This window comes from Bos grunniens, chromosome 7 (assembly GCF_055505025.1).
Source record: "Bos grunniens cultivar Pamir isolate PY7600 chromosome 7, Bosgru_T2T1.0, whole genome shotgun sequence".
NCBI classification, from domain to species: Eukaryota; Metazoa; Chordata; class Mammalia; order Artiodactyla; family Bovidae; genus Bos; species Bos grunniens.
Genome location: NC_141171.1, coordinates 24,285,096 through 24,309,927, shown reverse-complemented (window position 1 = coordinate 24,309,927; position 24,832 = coordinate 24,285,096). Strand labels below are relative to the sequence as shown.

The window sequence follows — 24,832 nt, the reverse complement described above, 5'->3', positions numbered from 1 at the left end:
GTTTAAAAATAAAAGTGGCAAGAGTGAACATGCTTGTCTTGTTCTTGATCTCATAGGATATGCTTTCAGCTTTTCACTGGTATGTATGTTCTTTCTGTGCCTACATTCTGGAGAGTTTTGATCATAAATGGGTGTTGAACTTTGTCCAAATCTTTTTCTGTATCTATTGAGATGGTCATACAGTTTTTACTCTTCAATTTGTTGATGTGGTGTATCACACAGATTGATTTGAGGATGTTGAAAAATCCTTGCATCCATGGATAAATCCCACCTGTTTATGGTGTATGGTTCTTTAAAGTATTGCTGGATTTAGTTTGCTAGTATTTTGTTAAGTATTTTTGCATCTATGTTCATTATGGATATTGGCCTGTAATTTTCTTTTTTTGTGGTGTCATTATCTGGTTTTGATATCAGGGTGATGGTGCCCTCATAGAATCAGTTTGGGGGTATTCCTTCCTCTGCAATTTTTTGGAATAGTTTCAGGAGAATAGGTATTAACTCTTCTCTAAATGTTTGATAGAATTCACTTGTGAAGCCATGAAAAGAAAAATTTCCTATAATTCATATATAATTTTATAAACAATAAACCAGAAATTCCAGATGGCTAGGAAATAAATAAACAAATACTTCCCACCTTACATTCACAGCCAGCTTCCAAATTTTAGAAGCTCTATAAATGCAACTTGATGCATAAAAAAGTAAAAATAGGAAAATATAGCATTTTATTCTTCTCACAGTCACAGCTTTAAGTCTTGATTTGTAGATTAGAATATTAGTGATAATGATTGGGGATTAAATAGCAGAAAATGAGATTACTTCTGATAGCAACAAAACTTCTGATTTTGGATTAATTAATTTCACCTAGCCAGGTCTTCTGAGGAATTGAATATAAACATCTTTACTGAAAAAAAAAATCTCTGGATCATCAAAATGAAAAGATAAAAGAAGCATTGATGCTGACTTTACCCATGCAGATTTTAAGTTTTCATAAGGATATTCCAGTTAATAAAGAGTTAGGCAATGGTAGGATTAGAACTATTACCCATTGCAACTTCTAATGAATTAATGAACCTAGGAATTTATTAGTTTCCTGGTGGCTTAGAGGGTAAAGCCTCCATCTGTAATCGGGACACCTGGGTTCAATCCCTGAGTTGGGAAGATCCCCTGGAGAAGGAAACGGCACCCCACTCCAGTACTCTTGCCTGGAAAATCCCATGGATGGAGGAGCCTGGGAGGCTACAGTCCACGGGGTTGCAAAGAGTCAGACACGATGGAGCAACTTCATTATCCCAGTGAATTCATTATCAATGGCATATCAGAAACAGAGACAGATATTGTGTGCTTCCTACTGAAAGAACACAGTGTGGTGTTGTTGATTAGTTTTGTTTGAGCTTCCCTGATGGCTCCGTGGTGAAGAATCCACCTGCCAATGGGAGATGTAGATTCGATCTCTGGGTTGGGAGGATTCCCTGGAGAAGGGAATGGCAACCCATTCCAGCATTCTTGCCCGGGAAATCCCAAGGATAGAGGAGCCTGGTGGGCTACAGTCCACGGGGTCACAAAAGAATCGGATACAACGTAGTGACCGAAACAACTACTGAAAGTTCTTTACAACTGAACGAACACAGTATCATCTATTAAGGACTTTTCTCAAAAAGAAAAATTGAACTTGCACCTGGCAGTTCTCTAGATCCTAATACCAATTTACCAATTCACAGAAGATACAGAAGACAGAGAGACGTATAAAATGAACTAGTGTCACCCAGGTACCGCCCATAATCAATGACTGGCGGAAGTGAAAGTGTGCATGCAGTCAGCTACTTCATTATTCTGAGGGATAAGCCTGATGCCATGGTCTGTATTGACTATAAGTTTCCCAAGGGGGATTAAACACCAGCTAGCTTCAATAGTAACGGACCTCAGAATTCACCCTTTACTGGATTCCTTCCCTTACTATTTTTTTTTTAAATCCACGTCTCCACTCTCCTTCCATTATTCCCTGGAATCACTTTCAAATAAACTACATGCTCCCAAATTCTTCTGAATCTTCTTCTGGAGGAACCCAAACCAAGGCAGAGACAAATGTTTATAGACACAATTTGCAAACAGCAGGTGAATGAGGGTTCTTCTATTAATATCATTTGAGCTTGGGGAACATAAAATTTTAGCTATCTGTCCACTCTTTTTTGAAGCTGGTAAATGTCAGTAGAAGTATATAGCGGTTTTGTTTTTTATGTTAATTTATTTAATGGGTGTTCTTAGGACTTTGAATTATCCCAATTATCAAGGAAGAGTAGAACAGTAGATAACAAATTTCAGCATGTTTAAGAATTGCTCTGATGTCTTTTTATAAATGTGGATTCTTCCACGCTCAGTGATTCCAAATCAGAAGAAATCCAGACTTACTAGTTATGCACAATAAAATATTAGAAATACAGGAGTTCTGAGTGTCTCACTTTAAGAAACAGCAACCTAAGTGCCAAGGTTTTCATTACTCATAGTGTCAGGCCAGTTGGGTTCTAACCATCTATAAGAAGTTTTGATCTGATGGCTCTGTCACATCCTGGAGTTTCAATTCTGTGCTAATACTAAAACCTAAATTTAATTTTAATCTAGTTCAGATGAATCTGTTGCTATTTCTGTTCTGCTTTCTGTAAAGGTAGACATGGGAAGTGCAGTCTGGAAAAAAAAAATGTGTGGTGTGGTATGGAGGGTGTGGTGAGCATAACTCTACCAAAGGTCTTAAAAATGTACTGCTCCACCCCTCACTCATTTCTTGGGTGTGCCTCAGCCATGTCTCCTTTTGAATCTTTTTGTGCCCAGTTGGGAGATGAAAGCAGAAAGCACTGCTGAGAAATCACTTAGCTATGAGGCTAGTATTTGCTCTTATTCCTCTCTTACTAAGGCTTTTCTTCTAGTCCTCTTTCTGCCCAATAAGATTCAGAACTAAGGTCGCAGGGGCCCAGGGAATGAAATTATCATCATCCACTCCCCGCCCCCAACACACACACACTCATATTTTGCATCTTGAACAATAGTCGTATAGCAGTCTCCAAATTGTGATCACTTATTTTATTTATGAGAGCCAGTTTACCTTTTTCAATTAGTTCACACAATTTTATTTAGATTTTACATTCCGTCTATTCCTAGAGCTCCAAGTGGCTTCAAAAGACAAATAGTTGCCCCTTCAGTTTTATTGGTATGGCAATGCTATCCTCTCCCTTCTTCACTAAATATTATGATTCTTCAGCTCTAGAATTAATTTCCTGAGACATTCTTCTTTTGGCCCAGTATTACAAAATGGCTGGAGCCTTAGAATAATGTATTTCCCTGTGGTTTGTTTTTATAGAGAGGAAGACTATACTCCTAAATTTCTTGAAGATACTAATTTGTTACTAGATACAAACCAACATCAAAAATGTCTGAATGATTTAAACTGTGTCTCAGAAGATTCATTCCTGCTATTCCCTTCTAATAGCAGCAAAGCACACGCGCGCGCGCACACACACACACACACACACGCGCGTTAAACTCACGTTAAACTACCGGATTCCTAGAATGCAGTAGGTGTGACTTGAAAACCACGGAAACAGTAACATACTTGTAAACATGTCTAAGTTTCAGAATTGCAGAATCCTAGTCACTCTCATGTCACTGCAAACTATTAAAGTCAATGTCCCATCAGGACAGGAACAAGACATTCTAACTCAATTATTCCTCTCTCAAAAAAATTGTGCTATTTTCAGGAGAAAAAGATAAATGAAGGAATTTCCTTAGACCAAACCCAATGTTCTCAAGTATTTTGTTCTTGGGATCCCTTTACCATCTTAAAATTTAATCAGGATCCCAAATATTTGTCATATGATAAGCTAAAAATTAGAAATTATTACAATTTTAACTGGTATATAAATAACAAACCTATTATATGTTAAGATGAATAAATATTTTATGAACATAAATATATTTTCCAAACCAAGTAAAAGTCACAGAGAGTGCCAGAAAATAAAAGCTCTGCCCTCCCCATGCTGATACTTTATTGAAATCTATCAAACCAGACTTTCAAGACTATTGAAAGATTTGTGTCATTTATTTACTCACTATGGACTTCTAAAATCCACTACTGGATACAATAGCCTTAAATTAAATTATAAACTGTTTATAAACTCACTCATTCAAGATGCTATACAATGGGTTGGAAAAGGTGATATCTAACTTTTCTTGTTTCTTATAAAATATCCTGAAATGTAATAAAAATATTAATGAGAAAAAAGACAAGATCCCCTAATCTCTCCTCTTACATTTATTCCATAATGATAGTGTGGCTATAAAGAAAAATATTATATATATATTCACTGTATATACCTGTATTTACATACATACATATGTATCATATTTGTATTGATCAGTATGAATATTTATATGTCAATACTTAAGAAAGTAGCACAATAAATCCTGTAAATGTTTTGAAATCCATTTGTCTTTTTACTATTCAAAAAATGAGCTTTAAAACTTAATAGAACTGGATATAGTGGGTAAAATAAAGTGCATTCTTTAGATTAACTTCACCTGTTTTTACTCTTTAAAATGTGGGTTCTAGAGAAGTTTTAATTGTATATGTGGATCATATTATATTTCTTTTCAACAGCAGTGATCTGTAGGACAGGAAAAGAAACCAAGTAATTAACTGAGTTTGAAAATTAAACCAGAGGAAAGATGGCATGTACATTTTAACTTTTTAAGACAGTAAATTTTAAGTTGAAGTTTATTAGTATTTTAGGAGAGTAGCTAAAAGAGAAAATTAAAATAAAAAATCTTTTTAGAATAAATTCAGATTGGTGATTAGAAGCTCTCTGAAGATCTTGAAGCTCACTGCCTAATCATAGACAACTACAGGAAAAAAAAAAAACAAATCCTCACATCACAAACAGTGCTTCCTAATTTGTAAAAGCTTGATTGGATGTTTTGCTTATGTCTAAGAGACTGTCATTCGGGCCCAGGAGGGATTGAAGATAGGCAAGTGTTAATTCGGAAATGGTCACCTCTTAACCCTTTCATAAGTGACAGCCATAGTTTCATTGCCTTCTTCTCAGAGTATACTGATAATTCGAACAGGTGCATCATGTCTTAGATAAAACTTTAGGAAATAAAAACTGAATGTATGCTGATCTTAAAATGTTTTCTTTAAACTTTTTATTATGGAGAATATTAAATCTCCCCAGAGATAATCACCCAGTCCCAGTAATCATCAATACTTGGTCATTCAGTCGCTTCTTGCCCCATCACCCTCCACACGGCCATCCGCTTAGGACCACCCTCAATCTGATATTATTTGAATTCCAGACATCATACTAGTACATCTATAAATACCTCAGTATATATTTCTGAAAACTAAGAACTTCTCTTAAAAAACATAGTCACAATACCATTTATCATACACAAAAAAGAAATTAATAATTCCTTAGTAGCATTAAGTATTGTCAGTATAAAAAAATTAACTATAATATTTTCATGTTGGTTAGCTAAATGCACATCAATAGTAGCTTTAAAACTTACAGTTTTATAATGTTCTCTAAAAAATTACCTTTTCATGTTTCAGTATATGAGCTTCTATCATCCCCTTACGTGCTGATTTCTGAGGAAATAAAAATATAAATGGTTATCTTACGGCTCTATGTTTATAATCTTCATTGGTGATGTTAATACTATTTTACAACACAATCTGTCCCTTAGAAATAAACTGAATTACATTATGATTATTAACCACTAGATGCCAGAATTGCTTCATGCAAATGAAATCAGCTTAGTCTTGATCTGTCAGGAAAAAAAATGATAACATTCTAAATATCACAGTAAAGTACTAAATCAAAGTGTCTTTGCTTGCACCTTGTAACAGAAGCGTGTATTGAACCATATATTTAAATATTTAACTTTCGTAACTGATCAGACTATGTTGCTGATCAGTTGCTCAGTTGTGTCCAACTCTTTGTGACCCCATAGACTGTCCCTCACCATCTCTGGAAGTTTGCCCAAGTTCATGTCGATTGCCTCAGTGATGCCATCCAGCCATCTCAGCCTCTGAAAGTGAAAGTTGCTGGTCGTGTCCAACTCTTTGCGACACCATGGACTATACTGTCCATGGTCTGACGCCTACTTCAAAAAGATTGAGACAGAAGGAGAAGAGGGTGTCAGAGGATGAGATGGCTGGATGGCATCCTCCTTTTAATTCACTTGGACCTTTGTCTGTGATTTTAAAGTTCTCACTAATTCTTTCCAATCAACTAAAACCTTCAGAACAGTCTGCTGAAGGGCTCTAAGTGTACCAGACTTGGTTTCAGGGTGGTTGACATAGTGTCATTCCAAAGCCAGGGACACACTCCTGTGAGAATTCTGCTTCAGTGTGAATCCAGATGGTCCCTTAGGTCCTAACAGCTTCAGCTTGGAGAAGGAGGCAAATAATTCATGTGTTACAATAGGCAAATATGGACATGCTTGAAACTGTTAAAGGATCTGGAGAAGACAGAGAATCTGTTTTGTACCTTTCGCCTGTAAACTATTATAATTTATGAAATTTCTGTTATTATTTTTTCAAAATCTACTATTGGGGTGCTTCATAGGGATTTCTAATCAGGTGATTCACAGGTGTATATATTGAAACATTATTCTTTAAATCAGAATAGTAATCCTATCAGACATTTTTAGCCAGAAATATTGTACATTGACCTACATTTCTGTATTCTTTCTTCTGATCTGGCTATATTTTAATATGCATTTATTATGTTTATCTTCAGTGATAAGTTTCTATACAAAGCTGTCACTTTTCACCCTGCTTATCCAAATAAATTTTTTCCTTATATTATTCCTAGAACATATTACTTTATTTTTTAATAAAAAACTTAGTCCTTGGTAGATATTTCCCAGAAAATTATCTACCCTAAAAATCATGTATCTTCAAAATTAAAGTGAGTATGAGAAAATTACTTCACTGACTTTGGGAAATAACAAATAAATAGCTAGAGGAATCTCAATAAATATGAAATTAAACTCATATAACAAACTTACCCAGTCCTTTTATTTATTACAAGTGAGGAAGAGGTGCAGACACGATGGAAAGAAGGAAAGAACACTCTTTTTCTTCTGTTTCAAAGTCATGGAGTGATTTCAACAATGTTTTAAATGCTTTCCCTGAGTCTACTTTTGTTTCCCCTCTGTTTTTTTCCCCATGAGAGCTACAGTGGTCTTGAAAGACATAAATAAAAACCACTTAACATCTTCACTGTCACTCAGAATAAAAGAAATTCTTTTCAAATGTCTTCCAGGCTCAGAATATACACTGTCCAATATAGTAGAACTAGTTACCTGTATCTACTGAACATTGGAAATGTAGTTAGCTTGAACTGATATGTGCTCTAAGTGTAAGAAATACAATAGATTTGGAAAACAGAACTGGTTAAAAAATAATGTAAATTTTCACAGTAAAAATTTAATACTGATTACTTGTTGCCATGACAATATATTGTATATATTAAGTTGAATGAAATGTGTTATTAGAATTTCACTTTTAAAAATTGTAGCTACACGAAAAATTTAATTGTGTTTATAGCTCACATTATAATTCTACTGAACCACACTAGCTTAAATAATTAGCAAGTCACCAACTCCCTTCCATTTTCAACTTATATTGATCTCTTTGCTGTTCTAAAATTTACCATGTCTATCTCAGGCCTTTGTGTTGACTATTCTGTCTTCCTGGACAGTCTTCTCTGGGATATACTTATAGTTGGTTTCCTCACTTTCTTTTGTTCTCTGCTAAACTTATCAGAAAGAACTTCTCTGATCAATATATTTTAAAAGGCCTCATCTGACACAAGTGCACATCCACTATATTTTTTCAAAATAATCATCACCTGGCATATTATATGTACAAGGGTGTGTGTGTGTGCAATCTCTCCTTCAGTTCAGTTTAGTTCAGCTGCTCAGTCGTGTCCAACTCTTTGTGACCCCATGATTCGCAGCTCGCCAGGCCTCCCTGTCCATCACCATCTCCCGAAGCTCACTCACACTCACGTCCATCGAGTCGGTGATGCCATCCAGCCATCTCATCCTCTGTCATCCCCTTCTCCTCCTGCCCCCAATCCCTCCCAGCATCAGAGTCTTTTCCAATGAGTCAACTCTTCACATGAGGTGGCCAAGTAGAATATAATCTCCATGAATTCAAGGGCTTTGACTGTTTTGTTTGCTGTTTCTTTAGAATAGTGTCTAGCTTATTATAGACACTAAATAAATATTTGTTAAATAAAAGTGGAATATCATTAAAAATAAGCAAGGTGATATCAAAGAGATTTTATTATGAAGGGTTAGAAAATGAGAACAAACATTTCCTGAGCGCCTAAATGAACTAGACACTGTGCTAAGTATTTACATATAATATCTTAATAAATCCCCACAGAAATGTACTTACATTCAGATGAGAAATCTGAAGCTCAGATAATTTAAATAATTTTCCCAAGGTCACTTAGCCAGTATGGAACATCATTTCCATTTTTTTCATTTTATTTCAGTATCTAAAAATGAATTTTCTGGCTCCCAGACTGAATTAGATGATCTTGTCAATACCCTTTGAGTACTCTACACTTTCCCTTCATATCAATTGTCATCGCGGGAATTCATTTTGTATTGTGGTATTTAATGTCTGTCTTCTTCATGGTACTATAAATTTCAGATAGGTGGCAGTGAGTACCTTGTGAAATTTCCATATCTAGAGCCTCCCACCTTGTCTAATGTTTAGTTTTGTACACATAGATATTGAATAAATGAAGTTCACTTTATCCCAAAATAGTGTAAAAGTTGAGTAATTTATCTGTGCCTGATGAGAATTAATGATTTTTTAGATCAACTACATGAACCGCATCCTGTGGAAGGATGACCAGTTGGATATCCTGGTGTGTTGGTGGACTCTTTGTTCTTCACAATGGACCACAGGTAGGGGGACACTAAATATTATGAATTTCCTCTTGAAATGTGCTGTCCAACATGGCAACCCCCTAGTCACATGGAGCTACTTAAATCAATATTATTAGTAAATAAAATTGAAAATTCCTTTGCCCAACCATTTTAGCCAACTGCTCATTGGCATTTGGCTGCCTTATTGGACAGCACAGATAAAGAAAATTCCATTGTAGGAGAGGTCTATTGAACAGCACTGCTTTAGAAAGCTTAAAATGTCCTTGGGAAGATGTAGTTTTAAATCAGAAGGGGCCTGTTTGTTTGATTAGTTTCGTATTCTAACATTAAACTTCTTGAAAGAGTTCGGTAATCTGTATTCCCAAGTGTTTCTGGGCAAGACCTAGACATGGAAAAGGAGCTTCATTGTCCAGCAGATGAAACATTTAGTCAGACGTGCTCCTGCACAGCCAGTGACTGGTGTGGAAAGAACCACCCCTCAAAGGGCTCCAGGCAGGCCTACTGTTCCAAGGACGCTGCCAGCACCTTGCTGGATCCAGCCCTATGTCTAATGCCATTCAATACCATCCCTTTGCATTTGATGTACTAAACAGAAGACTGAAATTTGGAGAAGAGGAAAGGGCTTGGGATGCCAAATATACCTCAGGCTGTAGTTAGATTCACAATTTCTAGAGAGAAAGCTTTTAAATGTTCCCTTCTTCCAAATGTCAGTTATCTTCAGGTGATTTCTTCATAATATAACTTTTAAGCCATTTTGGCCAATACAAGTAAACCTTTTCTGAGATTCTGTTGCTGGAGATTTAACCTCCCTAATTGGAGAGGTAAAACATTTTCTGTCATTGTCTTAGTAAAGAAAATGCTTTATAGACACGAATAAACATTCTATTTTCTGTGGCTCAGAGGGTAAAGCGTCTGACTATAATGCGGGAGACCTGGGTTCAGTCCCTAGGTCGGGAAGATCTCCTGAAGAAGGAAATGGCAACCCACTCCAGTATTCTTGCCTAGAGAATCCCAAGGAGGAAGGGACCTGGTAGGCTACAGTCCATGGGGTCGCAAAGAGTCGGACACGACTGAGCGATTTCACTTTCACTTTAAGTTCTGGGGTGGGGGGATAAGAATTTTCTTAGTTTCAATCTTCTGGGTGATGGCTCTGTTATTTGTTCACATTTCTCCATCATTTACCAGTCCCTCTCAGCTAGTCTCTACCAAGACTGCAAATAAGTTCTAGCCATGACACCAAAGCAGAGCTGAGGAGTGGACCACTAGGCAGCCTCACATGCCCCAACTACACAGGTGGGGAAGATGGAATGTTTATCGTCTTTGGGGATTAAGCTCCCACTCACTGTGACCTCCCCTAGCCTTTCAGGATAGGTATTTCTAGTCCCTCCAAGATGGCAACCCACTCCAGTGTTCTTGCCTGGAGAATCCCAGGGACTGGGGAGCCTGGTGGGCTGCCGTCTATGGGGTCGCACAGAGTCGGACACGACTGAAGTGACTTAGCAGCCAAGATTTTCTTAGGAGTGACAATGGTGCTTCTGTGCATGGCTGGGGAGTAGCTTTGAAAGTGGTGAAGGATGCAGGTAGGGAATGGCGAGTTGGTAAGGCTGGGTGGAAAGGTGCTAGGGTGGGACAGATGGTTTCCTGAGCAGTGAGCGGGATAAGGAGAGAGTAGACACGAAGTGGCAGCCGCGAGACTAAAGCGAAAAGGACCGAAAAATGCGAAGACAGGAGCCTGGGCGGACCTGGGCGGGGCAGAATGGGGAAGGGTCACGCCGGGACTTACCCGGCTGCGGGCCGGGGGAGACGAGTGGGGAGGGAGATGCGGGCGCTCGCCCGGGGATCTGGGACCCGAGCTCAGCCGATGAGGTCAGTGGAGCCGACGCGCTGGGAGGGGGGCGACGGAGCCCCCGGACGCGGGTGTGTTGCGAGGCCGGCGGAGGGGCGGGACGGGACGGGAAATGGGACGGCGAACTAGGACCCGGGGAGGAGGCACGAGGGGGCGTTGGCGCTGAAAGCTGGAGGCGGCCCGACCGAGATCTTTTCCTTCCGGAGAGGAGGCCGGCTCTGGACCGAGGCGCGAGCGGGGGGCGTCCACGGGCGGGTAAAGGGAAAATACCGCGGCCCGCGCTTCCCCACGGCTGGCAGTGGTGGTGCTCGTGGCTCCTCCTCCGGGCCAGTCCGGAGCTTGGCGGCGGGCGGGTGGGGAGCGAGGGCGGGGGTTCGGGAAGGAGAGAGGAGGGAGGGACCAGGCGCGCCAGTGACAGGGTGGCAGCCTAGGAGCGGACGCGTTGCCGCCGCCGCCGCCGCCGCTCCACCTCCTCGTCCTCCTGCAGCTCCTCTCGCTGCCGCTGCCGCCGCCGCCGCCTCCGCCGGGAGAAGTTTCACTCCCGACCCTCGCTCGGAACCCGGACCCAGAGCAGAGCGGGGAGCTCAGCGGGCAGCTGCAACGCGCCGCCGGCTAGGCGCCGGGAGCGCTCCGACCTCGATCAGGAGTCGGAGCCTGGGCAGCCGGCAGCGGCCGGGGCTGGGGGCGTGGAGGCGGAGGAGGGGTGGGTGTGAACCGAGACCCGCGCGCAGCGCCGCGGCCAGTCAGCCAGCGTCCGCGCCCCGGGCAGCCGCGATGGCCGTGCGCTCCCGTCGCCCGTGGATGAGCGTGGCACTGGGGCTGGTGCTGGGCTTCACCGCTGCGTCCTGGCTCATCGCCCCCAGAGTGGCCGAGCTGAGCGAGAGGAAGAGACGCGGTTCCAGCCTTTGCTCCTACTACGGCCGCTCGGCCGCTGGCCCCGGCGCACAGCAGCCGCTCCCCGAGCCTCATGCTCGGCAGTGGCCAGGGCAGTCGCCGCCCCCAGCGCGCCAGGAGCTCCGGGGGCCGCAGCTGCCTGAAGCAGCGCCCGGGGTAACCAGTTTTCGGAGCAGCCCTTGGCAGCAGCCACCTCCGCTGCAGCAGCGGCGGCGAGGACGCGAGCCCGAAGGCGCGACGGGGCTCCCCGGAGCCCCGGTGGCTGAAGGGGAACCAGAGGAAGAGGATGGGGGCGCGGCTGGGCACCGGAGAAGCGGCCAGCCGGGGAGTAGCCACAACGGCAGCGGGGACGGGGGCGCCGCTGCCTCTAGTTCGCGACCCCGCGATTTCCTGTACGTGGGGGTGATGACCGCGCAGAAGTACCTGGGCAGCCGCGCGCTGGCAGCGCAGCGGACTTGGGCGCGCTTCATTCCCGGCCGCGTGGAGTTCTTTTCCAGCCAGCAGCCCCCCAACGCTGGAGTTGGCCAGCCCCCGCCACCCCTGCCTGTCATCGCGCTGCCTGGGGTGGACGACTCCTACCCTCCCCAGAAAAAGTCCTTCATGATGATCAAGTACATGCACGACCACTACCTGGACAAGTATGAGTGGTTCATGCGCGCCGACGACGATGTCTACATTAAAGGTGACCTCCCAGCGCCGGCTGTCCCGCCTCCCCGCCTCCTTTCTCTGCAGCCAGCCCCAATCCCTGCCCAGCCCAGATCCCTGCCCAGCCCCTGTCTTGCTTCTCTGCCTGCACGTGCTCCGGCTCCCGCAGCCCCCAGCCGGTCGCCCCCACCTCTCGCCTCCGCCCACCATTCCAACTCCGCTCCTCCTCCTCTGCTGCGGGTCTGGACCCTCCTCAGACCTGCCTGGCTTTTTTTTTTTTCCGCCTTCCTCACTCTTGCTGCTCTGGTTTCCGCCCATCGCTTGCTGCTACTCCTTACCGCGTAGGAAGGTGAGGAAAGGGACCTCAGGGTTAAACCTGAGGCTATTCCCATTCTACCTGCCAGGTGGTGGTAGTTTCCCACGTTGGCCCAGAGGGGCGTGTCCTCCGTGGAGAAAAGGAGGATGGAGGATTCCGCGAGAACCAGACGTGCGATCGGTGATCTTCGCTATTCCCCTGCCCTTTTGTTTTAACTAAATCTAGCTTAGTTTCGGGACTGGTGAGAACGAGGAACCATCCTTGTTGTCCCAAACCCTTTCCTGTGCGTTTCCTTCCCTTTAGCACCACCCGCCGCGCAGTGGGAGTCCTTGGGCACCCCAACCACTCCAGCGGGCAGCTCCTTCAGCCACCACAGTGGAGCAGCAAGCCTTTCCCTACCCCTTGGCAACAGCTCAGTAAACCCCAGAGGGGATGACTGTATTGACAGGAATTAGTGGTGGGGGGAAAGGGACGCTGCATGAGAATTATCCAGACCCTAGGAGCTCCAGCCCGTACCAGCACTCACTAGTGTGGATCCCTTCCAGTCTGTCTGGGTGGTTGCGGTGTTAAACAGAGGCTGGATGTCCTTCCCCAAACCACGCGCAGCCCCGGCACGAAAAAACTTTGTCAGTTTTAAAAGAGGCGCCGTCCTTCACCCTGAGTGTGAGTGGCTCTGGCCAGAGATTGCTAAACTCAGCGAAAGGATGTTCCTTAGAGCAAGAGGAAAGCTTTCCAGCCCTGTTCTTCGCAGAGAGGTACACAAGGGAAGTAGCAGGCTTGTATTGAAGGAGGTGTTTAAAGAGGGGCAGCCCTTATACTCAGTTTACCCGCCTCTACTTGCAGCCTCATTGCTTTCTCCTGATTCAGGTAGCACCATTTACATAACTCTTTTAGCAAACAAATAACAAACAGACACATTTTGGCACAAGGACTGAATGTAGAGTTAATATCTAGAGATTTTCTGGGTTTCGGTTGAGAGGAATGAAATCTTTAGGGCTGGTTGGCAGATAAAATATTGATAATTAGATATGAAAATAAAGAACTGAAAATTTTGATACAAAAATTTAAAAGAAATTGCATTCCTGGTGAACCTACTGTCTCATATATCTACGATGTATGTAGATATCTTTATCTATAATTGATAGATCCACTATCTTACAGTCCCCATGTCTTTTGTGCCTCATTAAAATCACAAAGGTTTCCTGGCAGAAGTTTGCCACACTCTGCAATTTCCAAAATGCATTAACACCATCCATATCGTATCTTTTAATGAAAGACTGTCCTTCAGAACACTGAAGTGCCATATTCTTTCCATTTCTATTAAGAATGAAATGCATTTTGTATCAAGAACCCAATAATAGCTAAAACTCATTGAGCTCCAAGGGGACATGGCATAGGATCAAGATAATGACTGCAGATTCTGTGCTCATCAAAAATCATAGTAGAAATGCTGATTGGGAAAATAAAGATGGCAACTACTTATTCCAGTGTATCACTTTGTAGAGTTCCTAATGCTTTGGAACTGTTTTTGCTACAGAACCTTATTTTAAGATTGTTTTTCTTGATGAGCTTATAAACTTATAAACCAATTGTATATATAAATTTTAACAAATGTTAATTTTTTTCCAAAAGAGTGCTTTCCAAAGTTCCAAAGTGTTATATTTCAAGACAAGTTTGATATTCTCAGTCTCCCCCAGACTCCCTTTCTCTCTCTCTCTCTATATATATATATGTATGTATGTACATACGTACACACAAACATCTACATCTTTTGGGTTGTTTATGGCTTGAGTTTAATTAAGGATGAAGCAGTAAACTAAATCAATTATCAGGAAAAAATAATTACTGGGTGTCAATGATCTTCCTATCAGTGCTAAATATTGATATTTAATATTATGTTTCTGGGAATTTTATCATTACTTCATACATGTTAAAAAGCCTGTCTTTATTCTCAGCATTATTTAAGCTTTAAAAAAATCCAATGACTGTTACACTTACTAAGGTTTTTCATTGACTAGAAGGTTGATAAAATCTAATTTTAATTTAATACTTATGAATTAGTATTTTTTAAATAATGAAATATTCAAAGAGGTTTTTCTTCTTTTCAATTGTATGAGACTTGTCAAGAGTTTATGCACAATATTGGGAGCTCTTTCCCTTACTTGGTGTGTTATAAATGATTATGAAATTAGGAAAAGGAGTGATTGTTGTTTTTTTTTTTTCTTTGTAGGTGATAAGTTGGAAGAGTTTCTTAGATCACTGAATAGCAGCAAGCCCCTCTACCTGGGCCAGACTGGTCTGGGGAATATTGAAGAACTCGGAAAGCTGGGGCTGGAGCCTGGGGAGAACTTCTGCATGGGAGGACCTGGCATGATCTTCAGCCGCGAGGTTCTCAGGAGGATGGTGCCACATATCGGTGAATGCCTCAGAGAAATGTACACGACTCATGAGGACGTGGAAGTAGGCAGATGTGTTCGACGTTTCGGCGGGACTCAGTGTGTCTGGTCTTATGAGGTAAGACTTGAGCTGTGATGAAAATGTTCCCGTTTTACAGGTAGGTGACAGTTTACAGTCTGGGTCAGTGATTCTATTTATTTATTTTCTCCATGTCTTTGTGTCTGCTTGAAATTGATAGCAACAGTCAGTGATGGACACAAGGGCTATTGTGGGAGAGGCTGTCTTAGAGCTAAAGTGTGTCTGAGGTTTTCTTATTTGTGTGACCCATAACTTTAAGCAGCATCTTACATGTATAGTCATATCTCTTGAAGAGGCTATTTCCTGTTTATTTGGTTTATTGGTGTTTAAATACATTTCCTGTCTCTAACAAGAGGACTGATTTTATGCTCTTGGGCCATAGCTTTAGCATTTTGTCCTTTGTTGTCATTTTGGTTAGGTATGTGATTGCATCTCTTTGCAAATAATTTAACTCTGAAGTTTCTTGGAAGATGCTTACATGGAAATTTAACATGCAGTGTTTTTAAAGCATAGAAAAAGTTAACTTATAATGTTATATCACTTATAATAGATTTACTCACAGCATTTTAAAAGGCATGACTATCTGGTAAAACCGTTCTGAAGGTGATAACTGCTTAATATTATGCCTGGTTCTTTAAAATTTTTTGTCTTCCTTTATTGCATTTTTCTCAGTAGCAGCCATTATTTAAATGATCTGAGTTTATGAACTGTTGTTTCATTGTAGTAATTAGTTTTACAAAATAATCTGAGTTTTTTTTTTGCCCCTTCAGAAATTGGTTTTGACATGAAAAGCAGTTGTATTTAAAACAGTTTTCCTGAAAGTTAATCTGAGTAAAAATTACTTAACACTTAAATAACATATTGCAATTTTCAGTGTACTTTGGTTTTCAAGTGGTTGGAGTTAAATATGTTTTAGCTACCCAGTGCACACATCTGTGAATTATAACTTAATTCATGTAGGTATCTTTTCAAAATTTTCACGCTTTCTTAGTATAGAAGAAACATTTTATGAAAACATGTTCCCTGTGAAGTCATTATACCTCAAGATTACACAGTTCCATTCTTCTTTTAGAAGTGTAATCCTACTTTCCTTAATTTAGCTTTTTTTTTTTTTTAATGATTCAGGATATCTACACTATAGAAAGTATTTCTTATATTTATTACAGAGAGTAAATATTAGTAACAACTAGTTACTTGGAATATGCACTATGCAAATTGAAAATTAGTATATACCTCATTACTTTTATTGATAGAAATAGGAATTTTCTTTTATAAAACTGACTAATAACTACTTTTATAATAAAGATATAAGTAAGTACATTATAGTTGAAAAATAGGTAATTTGGAATAAATTTAATGAAAAAGATTTGTCTCCGTTTAATATAAAACTAGCTGGAAGGTAAGAATGAATATTTAACATGAAAATCTCAGGTGATTTTTGTTTACATAAAAATATCATTTTGTAGATGTTGGCTCTGTATGGATGAGTAAAAAATCATCCATATTTTAAATAAAAGATGGAAAATTATTGTGTTTTATCTGATACTGTATTGCCTTAATATCACTTAGACAGTTTTAAAAAACCTTTCGTTTCATGTCCTTCCATTTAAGTTTTCATTGATTCTGCTATGAAGGTGCAGTCCTCATAAAGCAGTCTACTCATTCATGATACAAGACAGTAAAATATGCTCAGGTGACATACATGCTTAAGAATTGACTTAGTATTTTATTTATAATATAGGTATTTGTTCGCTTAAAAGGGAATTATCATAGATCTGTAACTTCTCTATTGGAATAAGTGGGATCTTAGGTATTTTCATTAAATAAGAGAAGAGACAGAGGGGATGCCAAGCCTTGTAGGGTGTAACTTCATGACCACCATATTTACATTAACATTTGGTAATACATTTGGATTGTAGACTGACAATTGTCCATCACTAAGTTCAGAATCTATTAAAAAAAAATAATTTCTACATTTTTTCCTAGCTTTACAAAGCATTATTTTCTAAAGAAATACTGTTTCAGAATGTTGACTTGATGTTTTGCTAAGCAATTGTATAGAATTTACTTTATTTTCGGATTTCAGTCTTTAAAGGAGCAGTTTAGACAACATATATTTTACAGCTGGCATTGATTTAATCCTAACTCTGATCCTAACCCAAACCACAACTCTGTCTTATTTAAAGGAATGATGGAAACTTTCATTACCAAGGAATATATTAAACAGTATCTGTTAATAAATTTAATAATGATAAGTATACAATTAAGTTATGTAAGTGTTTTAACATTAGGGTGTATTCTACATTTCATAGATACCTGAGTAGGTGGACTGGGACACAGCCAAATTAGGGCTTTCCAGTTTGGATTTTAGATTACTTGAAATGTCCAACTATGCTACTGTTCACATTATACTAAAAAAATTAATTTGTTTCATTCTGGGTTGGCACTCACATAAAGGTGAGATTTCACATCCAGTCACAGAATAAACTATGACGTTGCTCTGTAATTTTGTTTCCATATTTATTTTAAAAGAACCATCTGCAAAAAAAATTTTCTTAAAATTTTGAATTTTCTTTGCTGAACTTTTGATGGATTTCAGAATTTTGTTTGACCTTTCCTCCTCATGAAAGTCCTTGTGAAGTTTAGAGGACTGTTACAGAAACATGCTCACACTTTCTGAGTCTGAATAAATTAAACATGATGGAATGTTATCTTTTTTATGATGTTTATTTATTTTTGGCTATGCTGGGCCTTTTTGCTGTGTGGGCTTTTCTCTAGTTTTGGGGAGTGGGGGCTACTCTCCAGTTGCAGTGCACAGGCTTCTCGTTGTGGTAGCTTTTATCGTTGCGAAGCACGGGCTGTTGGGTGCTTAGACTTCAGTAGTTGAGGATCTTGGGCCCCAGAGCACAGGTTCAGTAGTTGTGATGCTCAGGCTTAGTTGCTCTGTGGCTTGTGGGATCATCCCTGATCAGGGATCACACCTGTGTCTCCTGCATTGGCAGGTGGACTCCTCACCACTGAGCCACTAGGGAAGCCTGAATATTTTAAAAATGATAAATAGGCTTGCAGATCTTGTAGGAAGAGAATTGAAACAAAATATTAAAATTATAGATTGTATAGCATGTGGAGAAGGCAATGGCACCCCACTCCAGTACTCTTGCCTGGAAAACCCATGGACGGAGGAGCCTGGTGGGCTGCAGTCCATGGGGTCGTGAAGAGTTGGACACGACTGAGTGACTTCACTTTCCATTCTCACTTTCATGCATTGGAGAAGGAAATAGCAACCCACTCCAGTGTTCTTGCCTGGAGAATCCCAGTGATGGGGGAGCCTGGTGGGCTGCCGTCTATGGGGTCGCGCAGAGTCGGACACGACTGAAGTGACTTAGCAGCAGCAGCAGCAGTATAGCATGTAGCTATTCTTGACTATAAATTACATTTTTTGAAACTCTAGGAATCTTCTAGTATTCTTTATTGCTAGATTGAAGTCTACTTTCTCTGTATTATATATACAATTAAGCATGATATTGGCAAGGGAGAGGAGAGAAAAGAAGTCGGGGTGGGGGTGGGGAGAGACGGAGGTATAAACTTGAATTTGGATTTGAGTCACTAGTGTACTACTCCTTAGTTTCATTGTCTTTTTAAATTACTTCTCTTGAGTCTTGTTTAATTCAGTTGAAAGTAGATATTGTAATGGTGTCTGCCTCATAGATTTTCTAGAAGATTAAGTGAATTGATGACATGATCCATGTATAGTTCTATATAGTTTTGACAGTATATATCTGGCACATAGTAAATTGTCAATAGATGTTATTATTGTCATGCTGAATAGATCATATAGTATATTACATATAACACAATTCATCAATTTTATTCATTTAATAATTATTAGTCATAAGTGATTCAATTATATCAGAAAAGTCAGACTGGAAATAAATTTTTTTCATTGAAGAATTCAAGTTTGAGGTTTCTTTTTGTCAAAGAACAAGAATTCAGTATGTTTCTATAGTATTTTAGAATTATAAACAATCCAATATTAGTAAAACATAAAACATGGAAGACTTTAAGACACACACTACAAATATTTGCTTCAGTCTTTGAACGTCATATTAAATAATCTTAAGGAGATGGTGGAAAATATTATTTAACAAGTGATATTTAATATATGTATTTAAGGAATCCCATACAGACTGGACTGTATCTACATTATAAAAAAATGACTGTGTGGCTTTATAGGTTAACCTCCTTTTCTGAGTTTCATTGGAATTTTCAACAGGAAAGGAAGTCAGTATCTCATCCTACAGTCAGTTCACAGGACCCACCCAGGAACTATGTCTCAAGGCAACTAGAATCCCATCCTGGGGTTTCCCAGGCATTTCAGGAACTGATATATAGCTTCAGTTCTTCCTTACCATCTGGTCCTGGTGGTCTGGGAAAATGTCTTATTTTTTGGTCCTTTGATCTGTTTCTTCCTCTGTCATCTCTACCTACTTTTTCTTTCTTCTGTCATTAATGATAAATAAATTACAATTGCATTTTGATATGCACTGCTCCTCATCAGGTTTTCAGTAAATTAAAGTGTTCATGACAGGCCAACCCTGATATTCCAAGACATCACTCGTAGGGCCCAGGAACGGCTACCCTTCTGAATAGAGAGGCCTTTGGTTGCTGACGGATCTTAGACTGGTTCTCCCTATACTTGAGATCATTGGAGAGTCAGAATTGAGATTCTTACTTTCCCACCAGGAGTTAGAAACATCTAGTTTTCAAGAACATGTGGCAGATGTTCATAATCAACAGATTTCATGAGTTGCTGTTATACTTATTTATACCTCAAATTGTGTAAGTATAGATGACTAACTGAAGCGTGATCGTGAAAAATTATTCTATGCTTTACACTCTGTGAGTGTTAGAATTTATTGGCATCTACTCTTGGCTAAGTTCACGTTTTTGGTTGAGCTCTATCTTGGCTACTGTTTTTCTAGTTATCTGGGCTGCAATCTGGCAGTTTAGGAGGCTGCATATGGCTCTTGAAAGTTGTTTGGCATGTAAGTTGTTTTAAGGTTTTTTTAAATTTTGTTTTTTGATGCCATTAGCAGAGGCAGGCAGTCTTGTGTCCCTTCAGGTCTTGTTGTGCACCAACCTCCCCTTGCACGTTTATTTAACTGCCTGGCCAGATAGGTATAAGAGTGTTATACTTTGAATCAATAATCCACATGTTGAAAATTTCATTAAAGCATTCTCCAGGATATGAATAAATTTTCTAGTGAAAATGAGATGTTTATTTTAAATAGTGTACATTATTTTTTTTAATTAATTATTTTTGAATTAATTTTTTCAAGCTTGGCCATTTAGAGTTGTACAACATATAATATAGTTATACTTTCTTTGTTATAGGAATTTTTTGGTAAATAACTAGAAAGTTCTCACTGTTGAAAATTTCTTTATACAATTCATATTCATTCTGTGTCTTATTAGAATTGAAAGTTCCTTTCCTTTGGTTCTGGTTTTAGTAAGATCACTTATATTCAAGCATTAAAACAACTTAATTTCCATAATTCTTTTCCCTGTGAGGGAGTTCTGCATTTTATCTATCTAAGAGTCATTTTCAGAATAGTGTGTATTTATCTTTTTAGTGTTTGCAGTTAAATGGAGCCAAAGAATATATATCTTTATTGTCTAATTAAATGTTGTTTCAAACAAGGCAGAGCTCAATGTTGATAGCAATATTTCTCTGTGGTTTAAAAAACCATTTCTTATGACTAAACAGATCTTTATTAGATTTCTTAAAGAGTTAATTTCATACCAAAGTGTCTTATGTCTTAGCTTGGCCCCCTAAAGGCCATAAACACCCTAGAAAATTCCATTATTTCACAAAAGAATATATTTTGGCAGAGTTTCCCTGGGCTTCTAATACCAGAGAGCTAAACTATAAAAAATTTAAGTATATATAAGTTCTTTGTAACATAACCATTAAGGTTAAAATATGTGCCCCATTCTTATGGGGCTGTTACATATCCTGCTTAGCTTCTTTCTCTAACTTATGAGCTTCCTTTTTCTATAATGCTAATTTTACTGCATCATGAACACAGTTTATGCCCCCAAAGTATATTAATATCTATGGAAAAGTATAAGTCTGGGATTTTTATCTTAAATTCAGTCTTTCAGAAATCATTTCTTGGTTCTGATTCAGCCATATTTAGTTTTTAACTTCACTAAAAGCAGTAAGCTTCTCACACCTACTCTTCCCACCCCCATTCCACTTGTCAGATGAAATCATCACACACTGATTTTATGAAATCTCTTTCTACCCCACTGTTTTCTTCATTGTACAAAATAAAATTACATTCTGAGTTGAAGGAGAAACTTGGTACAGATTTTCCATGTTTTGTAGCCTTAGGTAGTTCGTTTTCATTGTTAACTGGTGGTAACCTGAATTATGAAAAATGTGTGCTTTTTAACAGTTATGGAAAATGCTAAGCTGGGAAGATGCTTCCATGCAATTTGAAATTAGCTCCATGATAACATAAATTCTCATATTAGTTTAAAACCTTTGAATACTCTTCCTTCTTAATAAATCAAAAGTATTCTAATTTCCTGAAAAAAAATCCAAGTCAGTTTTCTACTTGCACTTCCTTTGTGTTGGCTTCCAAAAAGCTATATAAGAAACATTTATTTCAATCTCTTTTCTATCTAGTTAATTGATGAATTAGGCTTCAACATACAAAGAAATGTAATTTGTCATATAACCGTACTGCACTTTACTTTGATGATAGCATGTGACTTCTTTTGCTCCAAATATTTTCAGATTAACTTTTAATAAGGTGTTTAAGCTAAACATAAACGTTATTAAAATTTTAAAACTCAGTGTCTTGAATCATAAAGCCATTGTTTAATATTATTTAACAATAGGAAAACATGTAAATTGAAAAGTTGAAGGGTTGCAGTTTCTCAGAATTCTAATGAGTTCTTCATTTACTGTCCTAATAAACAGTACTCTAGTTTAGGCTTAACCACAAATAAATCAGTTTGAATCATGACAGACATTTAATGTTACCCTGTCTTTGAAAGGTGTTAGACAATTTATAGTACAGTACTGAATCAAAGAAATATGTTTATTTTTAAAATTCAGCAGGCATAGTTTTAGAACTTATGAATGAAATAGATATCTTAATTTTTTGAGATTTTAAAATCTTCACTCACCATTTATTATTTTGAAAGCCATTAACTTTTAATAAGGTGTTTAAGCTAAATATAACTGTATTAAAATTTAAAAAATCAGTGTCTTGAATCATAAAGTCATTATTTAATATTATTGAACAATAGGAAAACGTGTAAACTGAAAAGTTGAAGGGTTGCGGTTTGTCAGAATTCTAATTCTTAAGTCCTTCATTCTTCACAGTCGGTTTCTTTTCATATTCTTTTCATTTTTATTGTTCAGTTCAGTTCAGTTCAGTCACACAGTCACGTCCGACTCTTTGCAACCCCATGAATCGCAGCACGCCAGGCCTCCCTGTCCATCACCAACTCCCGGAGTTCACTCAGACTCACGTCCATCGAGTCAGTGATACCACCCAGCCATCTCATCCTCTGTCGTCCCCTTCTCCTCCTGCCCCCAATCCCACACAGTATCAGAGTCTTTTCCAATGAGTCAACTCTTCCCATGAGGTGGCCAAAATATTGGAGTTGTAGACCTATTTATTTATAGAGTACCAGTGCCTTCAAAAATTGATGGTTTAAAGAAATATACAGATTAATAAACATAACATATAATAAAATCAGGGGGAAAAGGAAGATGTACAGAAAATTTTTTTTTTCAAAAAGGAAAAATGTATGTTGAACTCCTTTTTTTGTGGCATTAAAGAGAACACTAGCTTAACACTATATTGATACTTAAGAGAAGTCTTCTTCGTGGAGCAGACAGGGGCTATGAAGGATCATATACTTAGCGCCACTTCTTTGATAAGTAGAATAGTATGATTGGCTTGGATGTTTCTTAGAAATTCCCTCAATATAAACCTGGACGGTAGCACAGAAGGGCAATTCTTCAGGAGGAATTCTACTTGGAGACAATGCAAGTACACCATTCTTTGATAATTTGCTTAATGGAGGGAGGTGAGAGGGGGTTCAGGATGGGGAACACATGTACACCTGTGGCGGATGCATGTTGATGTATGGCAAAACCAATACAATATTGTAAAGTAAAAAAAAATAATAATAAAGAAAGAAAATAGCCTTCAGAGAGCCCTCCATGGGTATTTCTTCTTAGTTGAATGGTCTATATTAGGCTGACCAGCAGCAAGTTTGATTTATGCACTTTGTTCAGTGGGAACCCAGAGTACAGCCACTGTGTCCTTGATTAAGGGAAGGTCCATGTTTGTGCTTTGCTCATTAAGAGGAAGGTAGAGATACCAGCTGCAAATGGAGGAATAAAACCAAATCATGGACAGATAGTGGACCTCACCTGAGGAGCCCAGGCTCAGGCCCAAGAGAATTCCTAACGGCTCAGCCTAGAGTTACCCAGCTTTTGAGCTGATTATTAGAAATGTATTTTTTTTCATGAATTTAATAAGTATTATATAAGTTATATAATTATATGTATTTAAAATTGATTATATAAATTTTAATTTTAACATAAATTTTACATGCATCGATTAAGATTTAAAGATCCACATTTTAATGATGAAATGGTATATTATAATGTCTAATACTCTATTATACAAGAATGAATCTTTAATGAAATAATGATATTTAATATTCATGATGAGTATCTTAAAATGTGAAAAATATATAAGGTTATAATAAATTGAAGTGTTCTGCCTTAGAATTCAGTTATCTTACATCTTAAAAGCTAGCTCATTTATTTCATTTGCTCAAATAGATCTATTGAGCACATTTTATCAGCAGTGGGCACACACACCTTCCTTGTCTTTACGGAGCTCCCAGGGAGGGAGAGTCAGTCCTCAAACCAGTCTCTGCTTTCGTATCTGATATCAAATTGGGTTTCCATCTCTGTCATCCTTCTCAGTCTTTTTCCTTCTAAATCATGAGTGCTCAGTTGTGTCTAACAGTGGTACTTGTCTTGGAACTAGAATCAAATGATTCTTATTTTAATTTTCTTAGGTGAGCATCATCCTCTCTTGTTTGTATTACAGTCTCCTGAAGAGGAGAAAGCTAAAGACATATTTAGCAATTTTATTGCATATTAATATATCTTAGGTCTGTTATATGGGTTTCCCTCATAGCTCAGTTGGTAAAGAATCTGCCTGCAATGCAGGAGACCCCAGTTCCATTCTTGGGTTGGGAAGATCCCCTGGAGAAGGGATAGGCTACCAACTCCAGTATTCTTGGGCTTCCCTTGTGGCTCAGCTGGTAAAGAATCCAACTGCAATGTGGGAGATCTGGGTTGGGAAGATCCCCTGGAGAAGGGAAAGGCTATCCTCTCATATTCTGGCCTGGAGAATTCCATCAACTGCATAAACCATGGGGTTGAAAAGAGTTGGACACGACTGAGTGAAGCACAGATCACTAGAAAATTGTTTTTTAATTAAGTCTGGAGCTTAAGTACCTGGCTTCACACCCCAGCTCTGCCATTCACTAGCTGTGTGACCTTAGTCAGGTTATTTCACTTCTCAGTGCCTTAGTTTCCTCATCTGTCAAGTCAATATAACAGTACTTACCTCACGACACTGAGGTGA

At 39.1% G+C, this 24,832-nt stretch overlaps 1 protein-coding gene across 11 annotated transcripts in view; it reads left to right on the top strand.

Annotated features, from left to right (window-relative positions):
* CHSY3 (chondroitin sulfate synthase 3) overlaps nucleotides 1-24,832 on the top strand; it is a 375,783-nt gene that overhangs the window by 75,532 nt on the left and 275,419 nt on the right. For 4 of the 11 annotated variants that reach the window (XM_086410475.1, XM_086410476.1, XM_086410477.1 and 1 more), the window contains 2 exons: nucleotides 8,889-8,979; nucleotides 14,893-15,176. In XM_086410475.1, coding sequence (XP_086266601.1) covers nucleotides 8,889-8,979; nucleotides 14,893-15,176 — 375 coding nt within the window. Of the gene's footprint in view, nucleotides 1-8,888; nucleotides 8,980-10,934; nucleotides 12,384-14,892; nucleotides 15,177-24,832 lie in introns of those variants that run through there. The other 7 variants (XM_086410473.1, XM_086410481.1, XM_086410482.1 and 4 more) reach the window with 7 other exon arrangements.